Here is a 17,523-nt window from a genome sequence, read left to right on the forward strand (position 1 = left end):
CGGGTTGAAAATGGCAGATTTGGGCACTGATAAGACTACATTTGAACCTAGTGGCTGTACAGTAACATGCTAGACAGGATGTCAGACCTCAGGCACTACACAGTGCTGTATAGGTTATGTTGACAGCCGTTCTGAACTTGAGCCCCCTTCCCTCCTGTTAACTTGAGCCTCCCTCCCGTTTGTTGAGTGACTGAGTGAAAATGCAAACGTATTTTGAAAGTTTAGACCGTGAGGATTATAATAAATACTGCCAAACACTGAGTCCAAATGTGTACTTCACATTTCCATATAATGAAACTCATGTCATATACAATGTTGACGATCACTATGTTTGATGTACAGTTACAAGAGGACATGGTGTCATACCCTGGGTTAGCCTAACACTGTAACATCGTGTTTGATTGAATAGCTAGTCATGTTGGCAACAGAACAAGCTTTCAAATGATGCCCACCTGACCCAGATTTTTGATTTGTAATAGACCATTTTTGGATTGTGTTAACAACAGTAATTGTGTGAGGGTGTTGATGCAGGGTGGTGTTCCAGCTAGGAGAGTTTAATAATTAAAAAAAACTTTATAGTTGAAGAATCTTCTTTGAGTCATGAAAGTGCATTGAAATGACATTGAAATGTGCACACTATGGAGAGGTGTGTGGCCACTTGGAGGCACCAGTTAGTCCTCTCGCTCAGACCCTTGTAATTGAGACATAACACAGTTTTACTTCTGTATTTACTGCAGTTGTGGAGGGCCTTCCTTCTAAATTATTTATGTAACCAACTAAACCAAGTCAGCGCCAACGGTTGTAGGTCAATGTACAAAATACATTTTTAGTGTTTAATTTCCTTTCTCGGCTGACTTCTTCCCTCTTTTCCCTTCCTTCCGGCTTTTTCTCTTTTCGGTTTACTATTATTTACTTTATCATGGCTTTGGTGTTTGGATAATAAATACTGGTCAGCCGAGTGTTTACCCGTAGGCCTATTCCAAACCCATTGTTGTTTAGAGAGACACGTTTTGAGAGAAGTTCCATTTGGAACAGTTTCATTTATATGTAATTTCATAAATGCTCTTCTGATCAACACTTTATATAGCCGAGGGGTAGCCTAGTAGGGAACCAACCATTTCCTGGTCAGGTCACCATGTCCAGAAAAACTCCAGGAGCCTCATTTATCAATCAGGAATGGACACAAATATGTGCGTAAGCCATGCGGGAGAGCATCTCCACGCAAAGTGTGAGGTTTTATCAATATGAACGTTTGCTTGAGAGTGTGTGTAAATGTGCGTATAGCCATGACCATGCATACACATGTTGCCAAGTGGTGAAATAAGGGAACTGCTTTTCAAGCATAGCCTGGTGAATGGGGAAAATATACAGTGGTTCTTCCTTTAAAGGTTTAGAGCTTATGCTGCGACTGTTTGTGGTAGATGGTGGCAGATTGTGGTAAATTGCGTCATTCTGTCATTGCACCACACTACCACAAGGGGGAGTTAGAACGCTGATCTACCGGTAGTCTAAACTGTGGCACAAATTGACTGTCTTTCGTAAATTAATGGCGGTGTGAATGTTTCAGTCCGAGAGTCTCTCTTCTCTGCCACTAGAGTCCTGCATCAGGCAACAACAACACGAAATGCTGGCGGTGGTCCTGGAGTTGAGCGAGTACTTGGGTAAATACAATGGTGCAATTACACTTGGGCTTTTGGTTCCTATCCCCCTAAAAACAGACATAAATAATTCTAAATAACAAACAGACTTTATTTACCACAGTGTTAAAGAGTGATAGCTCCTCAATATGAAGTGAGTTTCTGAAACACGGAGTCCTTCTTTGCTAATGTGAAGAAGAAACTGAATGAAAGAGAGTCCAGCGAGGATTTGTCGGCATAAAGCTGAGTGACTCACTCATTCGTGGCTTTGGATCAAAATAAATAAGTACCAACATTCTTTTTGATAGTCTTAAACTTGGTCAAACCATTTCTTTATTAATCTACTCATGTTGTGTGTGTTCAAATTTTTTTGTGACATTGTGGTTACATTGAAGGATTTAAACAAAATAAATCAAATAAATCCTATTCATAATAAATAATCAGAAGCTGGTCATTTTTCCTTTGTTTATTTATTTTTTAAGATTTTATTTTTAATTTTTAGACAATACAAAACATACACAAACAACTACATCACACTTGCCCAGACCCACCTGCTCACACCCTCATCTCCAGCGTCCGCATCACTCTCCGCCACACGGCCTCAAACTGCACCATTTTGTTTCTCTCCGTCGCCCACACGCACTTTCAACATTTGAATAATAAGGCATTTAAAAGGCTGACATTGGTTGATTTTTAATACTTCCGACAGACAAATTTCTAACTCCACCCATAACTTTTGGACTTTTTAACATTCCCAGAAGGCATGGATTATTATAACCTAATGAAAAACGAACCTGGTAATCTAACTGAATTTAAGGCAGGCCTAAGACCTATGGGTTTAACCTTCTGAATGAATGATTATATTGAAGATAGACTGAAACATTCACACCTCCATTAATATACAAAATGATAGTCTAATAGCTCGGCTAGGTGTGAAGAATCCCCCAATTTGTGCCACGGTTTAGACTACCGATAGATGCTGCGATAAGTCGGAGTTTAGTCCTATTGTAAAGTGTCGCCAAATGGCCAAAAAATGGCCAACTTGCAATTTATTCGATGCTTTAAGTACTCTAAAGTTTTACATTTCTAACTCAAAACCTGATGCAAAAGGTTGGATAAAGCATATACTTTACAGTATTTGTTCATCAACATCTTTATGCTTTCGTTAATAAAATAATGATTAAAAAAAGACTTTCAAAATGCAGATGTTTAATTCAACTACTGTACATCTCAGCTACATTTTAGTTGCACTTCCCCCCCCCCAGCTCCACGGGTACAACCTTGCTGAGATGGTCGTTGTATTTGTTGCGTTGTTGTATCGCCAGTTTCTCAAGCCAAAACATCTTAATGGCCTTCACCAGTTTGTCTTTGCTTATAGGCTTGGCAGAGTTACGGATGAATGTTTTCAGTGGATGCCAAACAAGTTCGATCGGGTTTAAAATCAGGAGACTTACATGTACAGATGATGAAAAAAACATTTTTCGATACACTGTAGGCCTACTGTATGCGAGGTGAGTCTCACTAGTGTTGGGTAATGTGCTGTTGAAAGTGTTACTCTGCTGACGCATTGAAGAGGGCGAGGAACGACATGGAGTCACAATCCATGCCAGGCACACCTGTGAGCTCTGGATCTCCCCCTCCGACAGGCAGAGTCAACAAACGTGGCGGGTTCGTCAGGTCGTCGGTTCACCCTGACATTTCCATTCCTCTTCTGACAACAGAACTTGACCAACTGCTCACCGGGCACAGCAAGGGCCGTCCGGACCGTTATGCTGTTCTGCTATTCCAAGGATGTGTAACCGAAGAGAGATATCACGAGTGGACACAGAATACCAACTGGGATGGATCCCAAGGAAAATGTGGCTTACTAGTGAACCTCTGAGGGTTCATCATTAATACTGTGTCTCAGAAGTTTCTGTCCATGACTGATGCAACCTGAAAAAGCATTAAAGACAGAGCTAATGAGTACTTGAGGTCACCAAGAAAGTCTGGACATGGCCTGCTCTCCCTTGTTGAAGGAATTAGGCACTTTACAATGATGGCTACATCTCATTGTCCTGTTGGTTTTTGTCAGACTGCACAGTAGCCTAGTAAACATATACATTTTAAAACAGTTTTTAGTTTTTTCTCTCGAATTCAGTAATATATTGGTACCACTGTAGATGCTATGTATTTATTTTTAGAATACTCTTCTCGGTTTACAGTAGTGATGGACAGCTGGAGGTATTTAGAAAAAGAATCTGACAGTTCTTTTTCACAAGTGTAGCAGGTTTTTGAACAACGTTTCCACTCCTAGAATGGGAACAGTAAATGACTGTAATTAATACATTCATTCAATACATTGGAATACAAAAGAAGCCATCCACCATGATGGGCTATTAGCAGGACAATAGACTCATGCCAAGAAGGACATCAAGGAGGAGGGTAGGAAGAGCATTGTAATTAAAGACACCACACAGTATCCTAATAAACATATGCATTTTGATTTTTTGGGGGTGGGAAATCAATAATATATTCCTATCACGGTAGATGTTGTGTTTTTTGGTTGATGACGAAGCCATAAAGCCTCTGCTACTAAACACAGTTTTTAAAAAAAAAAACATATTTTTAATTATGAATTACATGTTGCAGTTTATTAATTGTTTATTAGTCAAGGCTCCTTTCTCAATAGCCTACCCGTGTGTGGTCAACTATTTCAGCGCCGTTTCGCGCTGCTTTGAGACAAGCATGGTGATTGGTCTCGATTATTTTCACTGAATCTCTGTTTGGGTATTGGTTAGCTTACAATTAGGGTGTGGAAATGTTATTTTGCTCTTCACTGGCAGTCCCTTAGTAGCCTACAGTAGGTCTTATATTCCTACTGGAAACCCTGAGGCCTATATAGGTTATTGCAAAATGCATCTTCGTTTTTTTCTCGGAATAGAAACACCCTAATATTAATCTAATTAATTAAGCAACATTTCTAAAAATCAATCCCATGTAGTCTGTTCTAACAATGGTTTTAAAGTCTCTAGTACAGCCAATATTAAAAACAGTCAAATGCTTTCGTGAATTTAAGCGCTTTAGCCGACATGTTGTGGTTTATTTAAGAAATAAGGCATGGGGGGTGTGTGGTATATGGCAATATCCAAGAACGGCTAACGGCTAACTGTTCTTGGATATTGCCATACACCACACACCCCTGAGGTGCCTTATTGCTATGATAAACTGGTTACAAACGTAGTTAGAGCAGTAATGTTTTGTCATACCTGTGGTATACGGTCTGATATACTACGGCTGTCAGCCAATCAACATTCAGAACTCGAACCACCCAGTTTATAATCATTGTTTAATTATTCCAGGCTCCCTTTGTTATTTAGTTTTATAACTAAAATGCTTGACTGTATTTAAAGACATGGATGACTTGTATGCTTTGCCAATAGGTAAGTTAAGCTAAAACAGCTACAGTAAACAGGACTCTTAAGCCTACAGCTCCGTGACATTTCAATCACGTAGCTTCTCAAAGATGCCCTCTGGTGGTCAAACTAGCAACAACGGCAACAATGGCTGACAGTTAAATAACATTCCGTAAAATGATGCGGCACCTGCAAGCTGCGCTGCAGTACGACGCAACTTTTAAAGGAAGAACCACCGTATGTTGAAATTGTAAGAGTAATAATCACATCATTCTTAGATTTATTGTATAGACCACATCGTTTCATTTGTTGTGATAATAATCCATGTAAAGTATGTTCATTTGTTAAATTAGAGGCCCGTGTGAACAACAGTGGAAACATTATTGAAATACTATAAAAGACTGAGAGAAATCGAACGAGAGATGGCTGATCTTGATCTGTTTGCAGAGAGCGCATTTTTGGACACCGATAGGATTTTTTTTTTTTGCAGAAAGTACAGATTGTCTCGTCCGATATCGCTTCCTAAAACTAATCTTATAGGGTTTTTTGTAATGATTTAAAACTTACTTTAGAAAGGAAAACGCATGCTATTCCGGTGCACATCCAAGTGCTATCCACCCTCTGATATTTAGCAAGGGGCACTTTTCAGTGGGAGCTTGCCGATCGGCATCTCACAGCCCTCGACTAGCCGACGTTTTGGATGCAGTCATCAACAAAACGAACAGTTACATACACTTTCCGTACACCTTCGCACAGCAGGTTGCAGCCAAGAGGGGTTTCTTTTCCAAATATAAACGACGCAATAGACGGCACCCACAGCGCCAAAAAATCACCATCCCGAAATGAGTTCAACTCTGTGAACAGAAAAGGCTCACTTAATGTGCAGGTCATAGGTTATGTGATGCCCAAAAGACGCCGCTGAAAGTGGTGTCAAGGTGGCCAGGTGGAACACACGACTCATTAATTCTGCAGAACAGCAATGTTGGCATGAATACATGTATGAGGGAGCTGTTGAGGATGGATGGCTTATTGGTGAGCATTGCCTACTCATTTGAAGTATATATACCGTTGCGAAAACAACTTGAATTGTCCTAAAGATCCTCTCTTCGTAGCTATGTTTTTATTTTTACTGGTCAAGCCACAACTGAGCGAGCCAAATAAAACCTTTTGGTTGTACTCAACCTCTGACACGAGCATCTCTATTTCAGTCTTGGAAAATACATGTTATTCATAGCTTTTATGGGTTGCGCCAATGTATTTCATGTTACAGCATTGTATTTTCCCACATGCTTTAAAGTGATGATTTTGACCATACAGTTGTAGTCAGAAGATTACATACACTTAGGTTGGAGTCATTAAAACTCGTTTTTCAACCACTCCACAAATTTCTTGTTAACAAACTATAGTTTTGGTATGTCAGTTAGGACATCTACTTTGTGCATGACACAAGTCAATTTTCCAACAATTGTTTACAGAGAGATTATTTGACTTATAATTCACTGTATCACAATTCTAGTGGATCAGAAGTTTACATACACTAAGTTGACTGTGCCTTTAAACAGCTTGGAAAATTCCAGAAAAGGATGTCATGGTGTTAGAAGCTTCTGATAGGCTAATTGACATCATTTGAGTCAATTGGAGGTATACCTGTACCTTTCAAGACCTACCTTCAAACTCAGTGGCTCTTTCCTTGACATCATGGGAAAATCAAAAGATATCAGCCAAGACGTCAGAAAAACATGGTAGACCACAAGTCTGATTCATCCCTGGGAGCAATTTCCAAATGCCTGAAGGTACCACATTCATCTGTACAAACAATAGTACGCAAGTATAAACACCATGGGACCACACAGCCGTCATACCGCTCAGGAAGGAGATGCGTTCTGTCTCCTAGAGATTAATGTACTTTGCGCAAAGTGCAAATCAATCCCAGAACAACAGCAAAGGCCCTTGTGAAGATGCTGGAGGAAACAGGTACAAAAGTATCTATATCCACAATTAAACGAGTCCTATATCGACATAACCTGAAAGGCCGCTCAGCAAGGAAGAAGCCACTGCTCCAAAACGGCCATAAAAAATCCAGACTACGGTTTGCAACTGCACATGGGGATAAAGATCGTACTTTTCGGAGAAATGTCCTCTGGTCTGATGAAACATAAATAGTACTGTTTGGCCATAATGACCATCGTTATGTTTGGAGGAAAAAGGGGGAGGCTTGCAAGCCGAAGAACACCATCCCAACCGTGAAGCACGGGGGTGGCAGCATCATGTTGTGGGGTGCTTTGCTGCAGGAGGGATTGATGCACTTCACAAAATAGATGGCATCATGAGGATGGAATGTTATGTGGATATATTAAAGCAACATCTCAAGACGTCAGTCAGGTCGCAAATGGGTCTTCCAAATGGACAATGACTCCAAGCATAATTCCAAAATTGTGGCAAAATGGCTGAAGTACAACAAAGTCAAGGTATTGGAGTGGCCATCACAAAGCCCTGACCTCAATCCTATAGAAAATTTGTGGGCAGAACTGAAAAAGCGTGTGCGAGCAAGGAGGCCTATAAACCTGATTCAGTTACACCAGCTCTGTCAGGAGGAATGGATCAAAATTCACCCAACTTATTGTGGGAAGCTTGTGGAAGGCTACCCGAAACGTTTGACCCAAGTTAAAGTATTTAAAGTCAATGCTACCAAATACTAATTGAGTGTATGTAAACTTCTGACCCAATGGGAAAGTGATGAAATAAAAAAAAGCTGGAATATATCATTCTCTCTACTATTTTTCTGACATTACACATTTTAAAATAAAGTGGTGATCCTAACTGACCTAAGACAGGGAATTTTTACTAGGATTAAATGTCAGGAATTATGAAAAACGAAGTATTTGTATTTGGCAAAGGTGTATGTAAAGGTCCGACTTCTGCTGTATATGGTTAATTAGGGGCGTTTCGCAATGCAAATAGCCAAGGTCAAACACGAGCACTGAGGCTAAGAACAATTGGTATATATCAATGGTGATCTACTGACGAGCTTATAATGCACGTTGGATTGTTTGATAAATCACTTTTTCTATACCTACGAACATTCAAAATTCCATTAAATTGGATTTTATAATAGTTTCTACGCAATATTGATAAATGAGGCCCCTGGCCCTTTCTATAAAGGACCCGACCTCAACATAACGAAGGTCAGCTGTATGCAAAAGGGGAACTTTCCTTCACTTGCTATCGCCGGACTCTACTGTTGGTTTGCAGAAGCTCGTTCTTCCGCTCCCTCATCTCTCCTCCACTGTCTCTATTAAACACGCCATTCAACAACACCTCTCTCGCTCTTTCCCTCTGCTCCAGACTGTCTCTCCGTCGGGTCAGGGTGGTAGACCGGAGTCTCCCGTCTACTCTAACCTTCAGGAGCTGAAGATCTCTCGGTCGAGCCTACCCCCCAACCCCTCCAGCTCCCCACTGCATGTCCTGGGGGACTGGGAGACACACAAGGTCTGTACTGTCACTGTGTCGTGTATTGTAACTTACGTATCATCGAAGCATGCCGCCCAAATGGTACCCTATTCCCTATTTAGTGCACTACTTTTCACCATTGCATGTAAGGAATAGGGTGCCATTTGTCATGCTGCCTATATCATGTTGCCTGGTCTATGTTTCTTTGTCATTTTACTGTTTTTAACCACCAGACAAATGTCCATTTCTTTGTGAAATATTTTAATGAACAATTCAAGATTTTAAATTCAATGAAATTCCAAGGACCAGAACGGCAGACACTACTACTTCAACCGCGCCACCCAGGAGCGGACATGGAAGCCCCCCCGAGCCAAGGACGCTAGCAGTGGTAGCAGCAGCCGGGGGGAGACTCACAGCAAAAGCACTGGGGAGGCAGAGGTATGTAGATACTGGGACATATACTGTATATTGGAAACGCACACACATACTTACTCAAACACACATTCAGGCACAGACACAAGCAAATGCAAACACATGCATGAAGACTAATGGGGTATGTGCTTGTACTCTCATAAGCCCATCCAAACACATTCGACAGAAAGAATCACTGCCTCATTCTGGCAGTATCACAGTTATCTTTCGGAGGGGTTTGTAGAACACCACGCTGCCATCTGGTGGCCAGAAGCACTCAGTGTTCCTTAAACTGTGGCTGTTGTGGGCTATGTCACTGCAGTATTTTAATTTTCATGTCTAACTCGCGACACCCGGTCACAATGTTCAGAGCGGGGCTCAGTGAAATACTGTACGGGATCTCTGGCTCTCTGTGCTTTTCAGACCTGTGTTCAAATACCGTTTGAAATCATGCAACAACAAAATGTATATGTGCTTGATTGAGTTTGCCTGGCTAGAGTCGAAGTTTGATTTGATTTGTCTGTGCGCAGAAATATAATTAGCATTAAAAAAAATCCTCTATCAAAATCCGTCTGTTTCAGCTAGAGATATTGGCCCAGTGACAAATGTTTGTTGTTTTGTCTCTCTACTCCAGCACTTTGGATTTGAAATAATACAATGACTATGAGGTTAAGGTACAGACTGTCAGCTTTAATTTGAGGGTATTTTCATCCATATCGGGTGAACCGTTTAGAAATTACAGCACTTTTTGTACACAGTCCCCCCATTTTAGGTTACCAAAAGTATTGGGACAAGTTTAGTATTTGTTCTCATATTCCTAGCACGCAATGATTACATCAAGCTTGTGACTACAAACTTGTTGGATGCATTTCCTATTTGTTTTAGTTGTGTTTTTCCTATTCTTTTTTTGCCAAATATCAATTGAATAGTAAGTAATGTATTGTGTCATTTTGGAGTCACTTTTATTGTAAATAAGAATAGAATGTTTCTTAACACCTCTACATTAATGTAGATGCTACCATGATTACGGATAGTCTTGAATTAATTTAAAATAAAGATAGGTGCGAAAGTTACAGATGCACAAGTATCATACCCTTCACCATTACAAGAGGTTAGCAGTTTTGGGGGTTATGATATTTGTGGGTCTATACTTATCACGATTCATTCAGTGATAATACACAGCCAACGTCCCCCCCCCCCTCACACACACACTCCCAGAAACAATGTTTCCCACCCCTCCAGGCCTCAATTGCGACAGTGCAATCGTCTCTGATTTATAGAGAGATTCAAGGAGCTATTATTGTTATGTAACATAATAGATGCAAAGCATGGATATTTACAATCATGCACTTCTAAATGAATTTTGTAACTTTGCCCCAGAAGCATTTAACTGCAAGGCACTCACACATCATATGGAGGAATGTGCCTACCTGATTTAGGGGACACAGTTGGGAGTTGGGGCCAATTTCCATCGTAAAATGTTTCCTTGGTGTTAAATAGAGTCTGTGAACAAACTTAAAAAGTATAAACTGATGGTTCCTATTATGCCAATGTCATATTTTTCCACATTATATTCCTGTTAAAGGGTTGGTAAGATTCAATTAGATCTGTGGACTGTACTTTTTGAATGGCTTGCTCTTATATATAGTGCGTTCGGAAAGTATTCAGACCCCTTGACCTTTTCCACATTTTGTTAGGTTACAGCCTTATTCTAAAATGGATTAATCATTTTTTCCCCTCATCAATCTACACACAATACCCCATAATGACAAAGCAAAAACAGGTTTTTAGAAATAGAAATATCACATTTACATAAGTATTCATACCATTTACTCAGTACTTTGTCAAAGCACCTTTGGCAGCGATTACTGCTTTGAGTCTTCTTGGGTATGACGCTACAAGCTTTGGGGAGTTTCTCCCATTCTTCTTTGCAAATCCTCTCAAGCTCTGTCAGGTTGTTTGGGAGTGTTGCTGCACAGCTATTTTCAGGTCTCTTCAGAGATGTTCGATTGGGCCACTCAAGGACATTCAGAGACTTGTCCCGAAGCCACTCCTGCGTTGTCATGGCTGTGTGCTTAGGGTCGTTGTCCTGTTTGGAAGTTGAACCTTCGCCCCAGTCTGAGGTCCTGAGCGCTCTGGAGCAGGTTTTCATCAACGATCTCTTTGCACTTTGCTCTGTTCATCTTTCCCTCGATCCTGACTAGTCTCCCAGTCCCTGCAGCCGAAAAACATCCCCACAGCATGATGCCAACACCATGCTTCACCGTAGGGATGGTGCCAGGTTTCCTCCAGACGTGACGCTTGGCATTAAGGTCAAATCTTGGTTTAATCAGACCAGATAATTTTGTTTCTCATGATCTGAGAGTCCTTTAGGTGTCCTTTGGCAAACTCCATGTGGGCTGTCATGTGCCTTTTACTGAGGAGTGGCCACTCTACAATAAGGCCTGATTGCTTCAGAGTGCTTCAGAGATGGTTGTCCTTCTAGAAGGTTCTCCCATCTCCACAGAGGAACTCTGGAGCTCTGTAAGAGTGACCATTGGGTTTTTGGTCACCTCCCTGACCAAGGCCCTTCTCCCTGGATTGCTCAGTTTGGCACGGCGGCCAGCTCTAGGAAGAGTCTTGGTGGTTCCAAACTTCTTCCATTTTAAGAATTATGAAGGCCACTGTGTATTTGGGGACCTTCAATGCTGCCGAAATGTTTTGGTACCCTTCCCCAGATCTGTACCTTGACACAATCCTGTCTCTGAGCTCTACGGACAATTCCTTCGAACTCATGGCTTGGTTTTTTGCTCTGACATGCACTGTCAACTGTGGGACCTCATATAGACAGGTGTGTGCCTTACCAAATCATGTCGAATCAATTGAATTTACAACAGGTGGACTCCAATCAAGTTGTAGAAACATCTCAAGGACGACCAGTGGAAACAGGAGTTCAATATTGAGTCTCATAGCGAAGGTATTTCTGTGTTTTTATTTGTAATAAATTTGCAAACATTTCTAAAAACCTGTTTTCACTTTATCCTTCTGGGGTATTGTGTGTAGATTGATGAGGAAAACAATTAATTTAATACATTTTAGAATAAGGCTGTAACGTAAAAATTTGCTGCGCCCTCCAGATTGCAAGGCGTTATGGTGTAATGTTGCATATGGGCATGACATTTTGATTCCCAGTCGCGCTGTATTTCCATTTTGCGACATAGAAATTATGTGAGCAATAATAGGACCAAAGCGTATTTTACATTGTTTAAGTGATATTTCAGTGAAGAACACCTCTTCCAGGGATATAGGAAACACCATATTTCTCTCTCTACTCAGCCAGGGTGCAGAAGAATCATGACTAAACCAATTTAGGATGGGCCAAAATGCTAGAGTCTGGACATACCATTTTAAAGTTTGGTACAGATAGTTATTTTCCTCTTTGCGAGTTTGTTCATTTTATTAGGGCTTGATTACCTTGCTGTATACATTTTGCAACCGCACTATGGATTGTATCCCAATAGCCAGAAGGGGGAGACGAGGGAAGCATTGAACTACAGAAATTCAGCCCTGGCATTATGTTCACTTTGACAATAGATATTCTGCCGGTTAAAGTAACTGGGATATTAGTCCATCTACTGAGGTTGGGCTGAATTGATTTGAGCATTCAAGTTAAAGTTTCTGGCCATGGTTTTATCTAAGGAAGGAAATATACTGCACCTATGCCCAAATGTTTAAAATGGGAAACAATTGGGATTCCATAAGTAGAGAGAGAGAGAGTCCTACATCGTGGTCTTGAGCAGCAGTAGTGCAGATTTGGTTAATGTATTTTATAACTGGAGATGGAACTGAGATGGAGCTGAATTTGTCTATGATCGTCAATGCTTTTGGGAGGGATTGAGATGTAATGTCAAATATCGTTGGCGTATAATGAGATGACGTGATCCGTAGAATTTAGAGATATTGGTGTAATTTCTTTTGATTGTCGAATTGCCTGTGCCAGGGGCTCCAGAGACAATTTAAAATAGCAGAGGTGAGATGGGATCACCTTGCCAACTACTTGTAGTTATTTTGAACAGAACAGAGCAGGTATTGCCTGTTATTACTATGCCTGAGGGATTGGCATATAGTATTTGAATCATATGAATGAATTTGGAGCCAAGTCCCATATGTTCCAAAACCAGCCAAAGATATGATCGCTATCATCAGCTTTTTCTGCGTCGAGAGATACTGTTTATCTGCCCAATGATCTTTGGTTCCTGATGAAGCATGTACGATATGTAATAGACGACGGAGGTTACCTGAAGATAATCGCTTTTTAACAAACCCGCTTTAGTCAAGATGTACTAATTTGGGAAGTAAGTTTCAAGACGGGAAGATGGTATTTTTGAAAATAGTTTAATATCTGTGTTTATCAAAGATAGAGGGTGATGGTGAGAGCACTGGGTGGAGTCCTTACCTTTTTTTAATAAAAGCAAAATGAATGCTGTATTTACATCCCTTCCAAATGAACCTTTGAACGGCTGTGTTCATCATTTCAAGTAACAGTGGACCTAATTGGTTCTAAAATTTTAAATAGACCTCAGGAGGAATACAGTCACAACCAATCAATCAATCAAGTTTATTTTATATAGCCCTTCGTACATCAGCTAATATCTCGAAGTGCTGTACAGAGACCCAGCCTAAAACCCCAAACAGCTAGAATGCAGGTGTAGAAGTACGGTGGCTAGGAAAAACTCCCTAGAAAGGCCAAAACCTAGGAAGAAACCTAGAGAGGAACCAGGCTATGAGGGGTGGCCAGTCCTCTTCTGGCTGTGCCGGGTGGAGATTATAACAGAACTATGCCAAGATGTTCAAAAATGTTCATAAGTGACAAGCATGGTCAAATAATAATCATAATAATCATGATAATCATGGTCAAATCACAACCAGGTGATTTGCCTTTATTCATGTTATCCAATGCCCTTTGGAGTTCATGGAGAGAGATGTGGGCTCTCAGCAGGCCGGATTCCTCAGTTGAGAGAAGAGGAGTTCTTATATCGTTTAAAAATGACTCGATCTGGCTTGGTGTGGATTTACAATCAGAGGTGTACAAATCTTAATAGAAACGGGAGAATCTTTGGTTTATTAATTTGGGTTCTGATAATAATTCACTTGATTCATATTCAATAGTTGCAAATGTTATTTTACCCTTATTTTACCAGGTAAGTTAAACTGAAAACACATTCTCATTTACAGCATTGACCTGGAGAATAGTTATAGGGGAGAGGAGGTTGGGATAAATGAGCCAATTTGAAGCTGGGGATGATTAGGTGGCCATGATGGTATGAAGGCCAGATTGGGAATTTAGCCACACCGGGGTTAACATCCCTACTCTTATATAAATGCCATGGGATATTTAGTGACCACAGAGAGTCAGGATACCCGTTTAACGTCCCATCCAAAAGACGGTCTTCAGGGCAATGTCCCCAATCACTGCCCTGGGGCAGCATGTGGGTCGCGGAGTGATCTTCAAGAAAACTGCAGAAAAAAGATCTAGTAAACCACAAAGCACACAAACCACAAAGCACACGGGCACCTCCCACTCCTGCAGCTGCCAAGCTGTAGAGAGCGAAGTTGCACAAATCAATTCCAGTAATTAATGAATAATCATACATTTACTCTGACAAATCGCGACCCACTATTAACAGGTCAAGTGGGTCGTGATCCATACTTTAATAAAGGCTGAGTTAGGCAATCAGGTATGGGTAGATGCTGATCCTATTCCCTGTGTAGGTCAGACCCCCAGATTCCGTTGCAAGGTGAACTATTCGCAGCTTGACTTCAAAGCTGTGGATCCGTACAATCATACTGTTCCGGAGAGGACCCATGCGGAGCGCAATGTTAATCAGCGGCATGGGACCCAGCTTCTCCTGCCCGAGCAGTTTATAGAAAAGATTGCTCATGAAGGAAGTTGGGTTGCCCGCTTCAATACCAGTTTCAACTCCTGTGATCCGCACATTGAATTTACAGGAATGATTTTCGAGTGATTCTGTTTTCTCTATTAGGAGTTCGATTTTTCCTTCCGACTTGTTTCCCGATCATGGAGTCGCACCTCTGTTGATTTGGCTGTCTTCTCCAGACTTTCCACTTGAATTGAATAGGTATCCACTTTAGCAGTGAGCTCTCACAATGATACGTTTACCGGTTTACTGCATTTACCGCTTACTATTGTAAGTCCAGGGAAAAAGTAAACTCCTCACGAACAATCTCTCTCGCATAGTAACGGCCAGCTCTTTCTGTTGAAAGCGCATGGGCAAATTCTGGCTGCTGGAGCACAATAGACATGCTAGATATTTATTGTCACACAATGAATGTCCCACACCTTAATATGATGATTACTATTGAAAAGTTTTAGGAAATAAGTCTGTTAATTCATAGTAATTTGCAAAAGAAAACCACAAAACGGTCCCCGCGTTTCAATGCATGCCACCGGAACCGGGGCAGCAGGTAGCCTAGTGGTTAGAGTGTTGGGCCAGTTCCCGAAAGGTTGCTGGATCGAATCCCAGAGCTTACAAGGTAAAAATCTGTCGTTCTGCCCCTGAACAAAGCAGTTAACCCACTGTTCCACGGCAGGCCGTCATTGTAAATAATAATTTGTTCTTAACTGACTTGCCTAGTTAAATAAAGGTTAAATGATCAAAAATAAAACAAATAAAAACGGAAAGTTATTCAATGCGTTTCTATGGGCTAATGGCATTGAGGCATAATTCAATGTTTCATCAAAATCTTTTTTTTATACCTACAGTGGTCCTAAAATTCAAAAACAAATAGCTAAATGATCCTTGGTATGACCCTCTAAAAACAATTCCATATTTTAGCTTAGTAAAAACCCAGCCTCAGGCAGACTCTAGGGGGTTTTAATGGACCTATAGAATAGTCCCACAACTGTAAACCCCTCTCATCTGGCACTCCAGGCAGGCTAGAGCAAATTCTTTAAGTATTTGAAAGATTACAAAGGATTGGTGTTATGCTGTGCTGTGGGTGACTGCAGTGTTCTTGGCTGTACATTGTGGGTGACTGTGACCTCTATACTGTAGCTCTGACTGTGGATAATTGGTTGCTTTCTATTCTCTATGCATAGATAACTCAATGGTGATTGGTCCTTATCTCTCTCCTTTTTTCTCTTTCTTTCTCTCCCTCCATTTCTCTCTATTTCTTTCTCTCTCCTTCTCTCTGCCTCTTTCTCTCTGCCTCCCCCTCTCTCCCCCTCTTCCGTTTCCCCCTAATCATAGACAACTCTGCCTCTCTCGTTCTCCCCATCCTTCCTTCCTCTCCTCTCGCTCGCCATTGGTCGCTTCCAGCCTCTGTCGTTGGAGGACAACTGCCACAGCACGTATTCTAGCCAATCAGACAGACAGTATGGCTCCCCGCCTCGAGGTTGGTCAGAAGAGCTGGATGAGCATGGACACACTCTGTATGTCAGTGACTATACTTATGAGAAGGTACTGGGGACTCTCTCTGTGTCTGTCTTCACTGTCATGGCCTCTGAGTTCTTCTCTCTATTACACTTAGACCGGACCACCGCACCACACGAGGTGCTGTTTCTATTGTGTCAGTGATGCTCATCTAGTCTTGTTTGTGTTTGTGTTTGTGTGTCCGTGTCCGTCCAGTGGATAAAGCATGTTGATGAACAGGGCCGACCCTACTACTACAGCGCTGACGGCTCAAGATCTGAATGGATGCTGCCCAAGGTATGGCCCAGCCCAAGTGCACTGCCTCCAATTTACCCTGCGTTCATAACCAAGTGGGAAAAATCGACTTGAATGCACCTCCGACTGGTAATTACTGGTGGGGAACTCGTCTATCATCCCCGAGCTCCGACTTCTCCCACATGGTGACCTCTGACGTCACCTACCAAGGAAATGGCCTCCATAACAGCATTTTCTGTAGTTAAATGCAAAAACAAAACATTATTTATAAAAAGCTATCTATTAATACGTTTTTTTTAAACACTGTCATTTGTTTACAGGCATGGTAGCTGTACTTTTTTGCTTATGGTTGACGCAGCTTGTTGGCCATTACCAATATCCGCTTCTCTTATATTTTTTTGGTGTACTTTTTACCCCTTTTTCTCCCCAATTTTCATGGTATCCAATTGGTAGTTAGTCTTGTCCCATCGCTCCAACTCCCGTACGGGCTCAGGAGAGACGAAGGTCGAGAGCCACGCATCCTCCGAAACATGACCCTGCCAAGCCACACTGCTTCTTGACACACTGCTCGCTTAACCCGGAAGCCTCATGGGTCTCCCGGTCGCGGCCGGCTGCGACATAGCCTGGGATCCAATCTGCGTTTCTCAATGAGTTCAAAGCACGTGAATGCATGCAACTGGTATTTACAACTTCACAACTGGTAATTTCCACCTTCCCAGTTGGTTATGAACACAGCATTAGTATAATAGTTTGGGCTGGTTGCTTGTCCCCAAACATAGTTACGCTTATTGGTTTCATATAGGTTTGTCTTTCTCGTTGAAAGTGTTCATGTTTATTAGTACCTCTGTATGATGTTTGTCTCTCTCTCTCTCTCTCTCTCTCTCTCTCTCTCTCTCTCTCTCTCTCTCTCTCTCTCTCTCTCTCTCTCTCTCTCTCTCTCTGTCTGTCTGTCTGTCTGTCTGT

The 17,523-nt window shown here is 41.5% G+C and overlaps 1 protein-coding gene across 4 annotated transcripts in view; it reads left to right on the forward strand.

The window, feature by feature from the left end:
* The window catches only part of LOC129824448 (rho GTPase-activating protein 12-like), a 133,389-nt gene that overhangs the window by 98,577 nt on the left and 17,289 nt on the right, over positions 1–17,523 (forward strand). For 2 of the 4 annotated variants that reach the window (XM_055884122.1, XM_055884123.1), the window contains exons 3-6: positions 8,378–8,521; positions 8,786–8,920; positions 16,144–16,353; positions 16,522–16,602. In XM_055884122.1, the coding sequence (XP_055740097.1) occupies positions 8,378–8,521; positions 8,786–8,920; positions 16,144–16,353; positions 16,522–16,602 (570 nt within the window). The remainder of the gene's footprint in view (positions 1–8,377; positions 8,522–8,785; positions 8,921–16,143; positions 16,354–16,521; positions 16,603–17,523) is intronic. The other 2 variants (XM_055884124.1, XM_055884125.1) reach the window with 1 other exon arrangement.

The sequence above is a fragment of the Salvelinus fontinalis genome, chromosome 26 (genome assembly GCF_029448725.1).
Source record: "Salvelinus fontinalis isolate EN_2023a chromosome 26, ASM2944872v1, whole genome shotgun sequence".
NCBI classification, from domain to species: Eukaryota; Metazoa; Chordata; class Actinopteri; order Salmoniformes; family Salmonidae; genus Salvelinus; species Salvelinus fontinalis.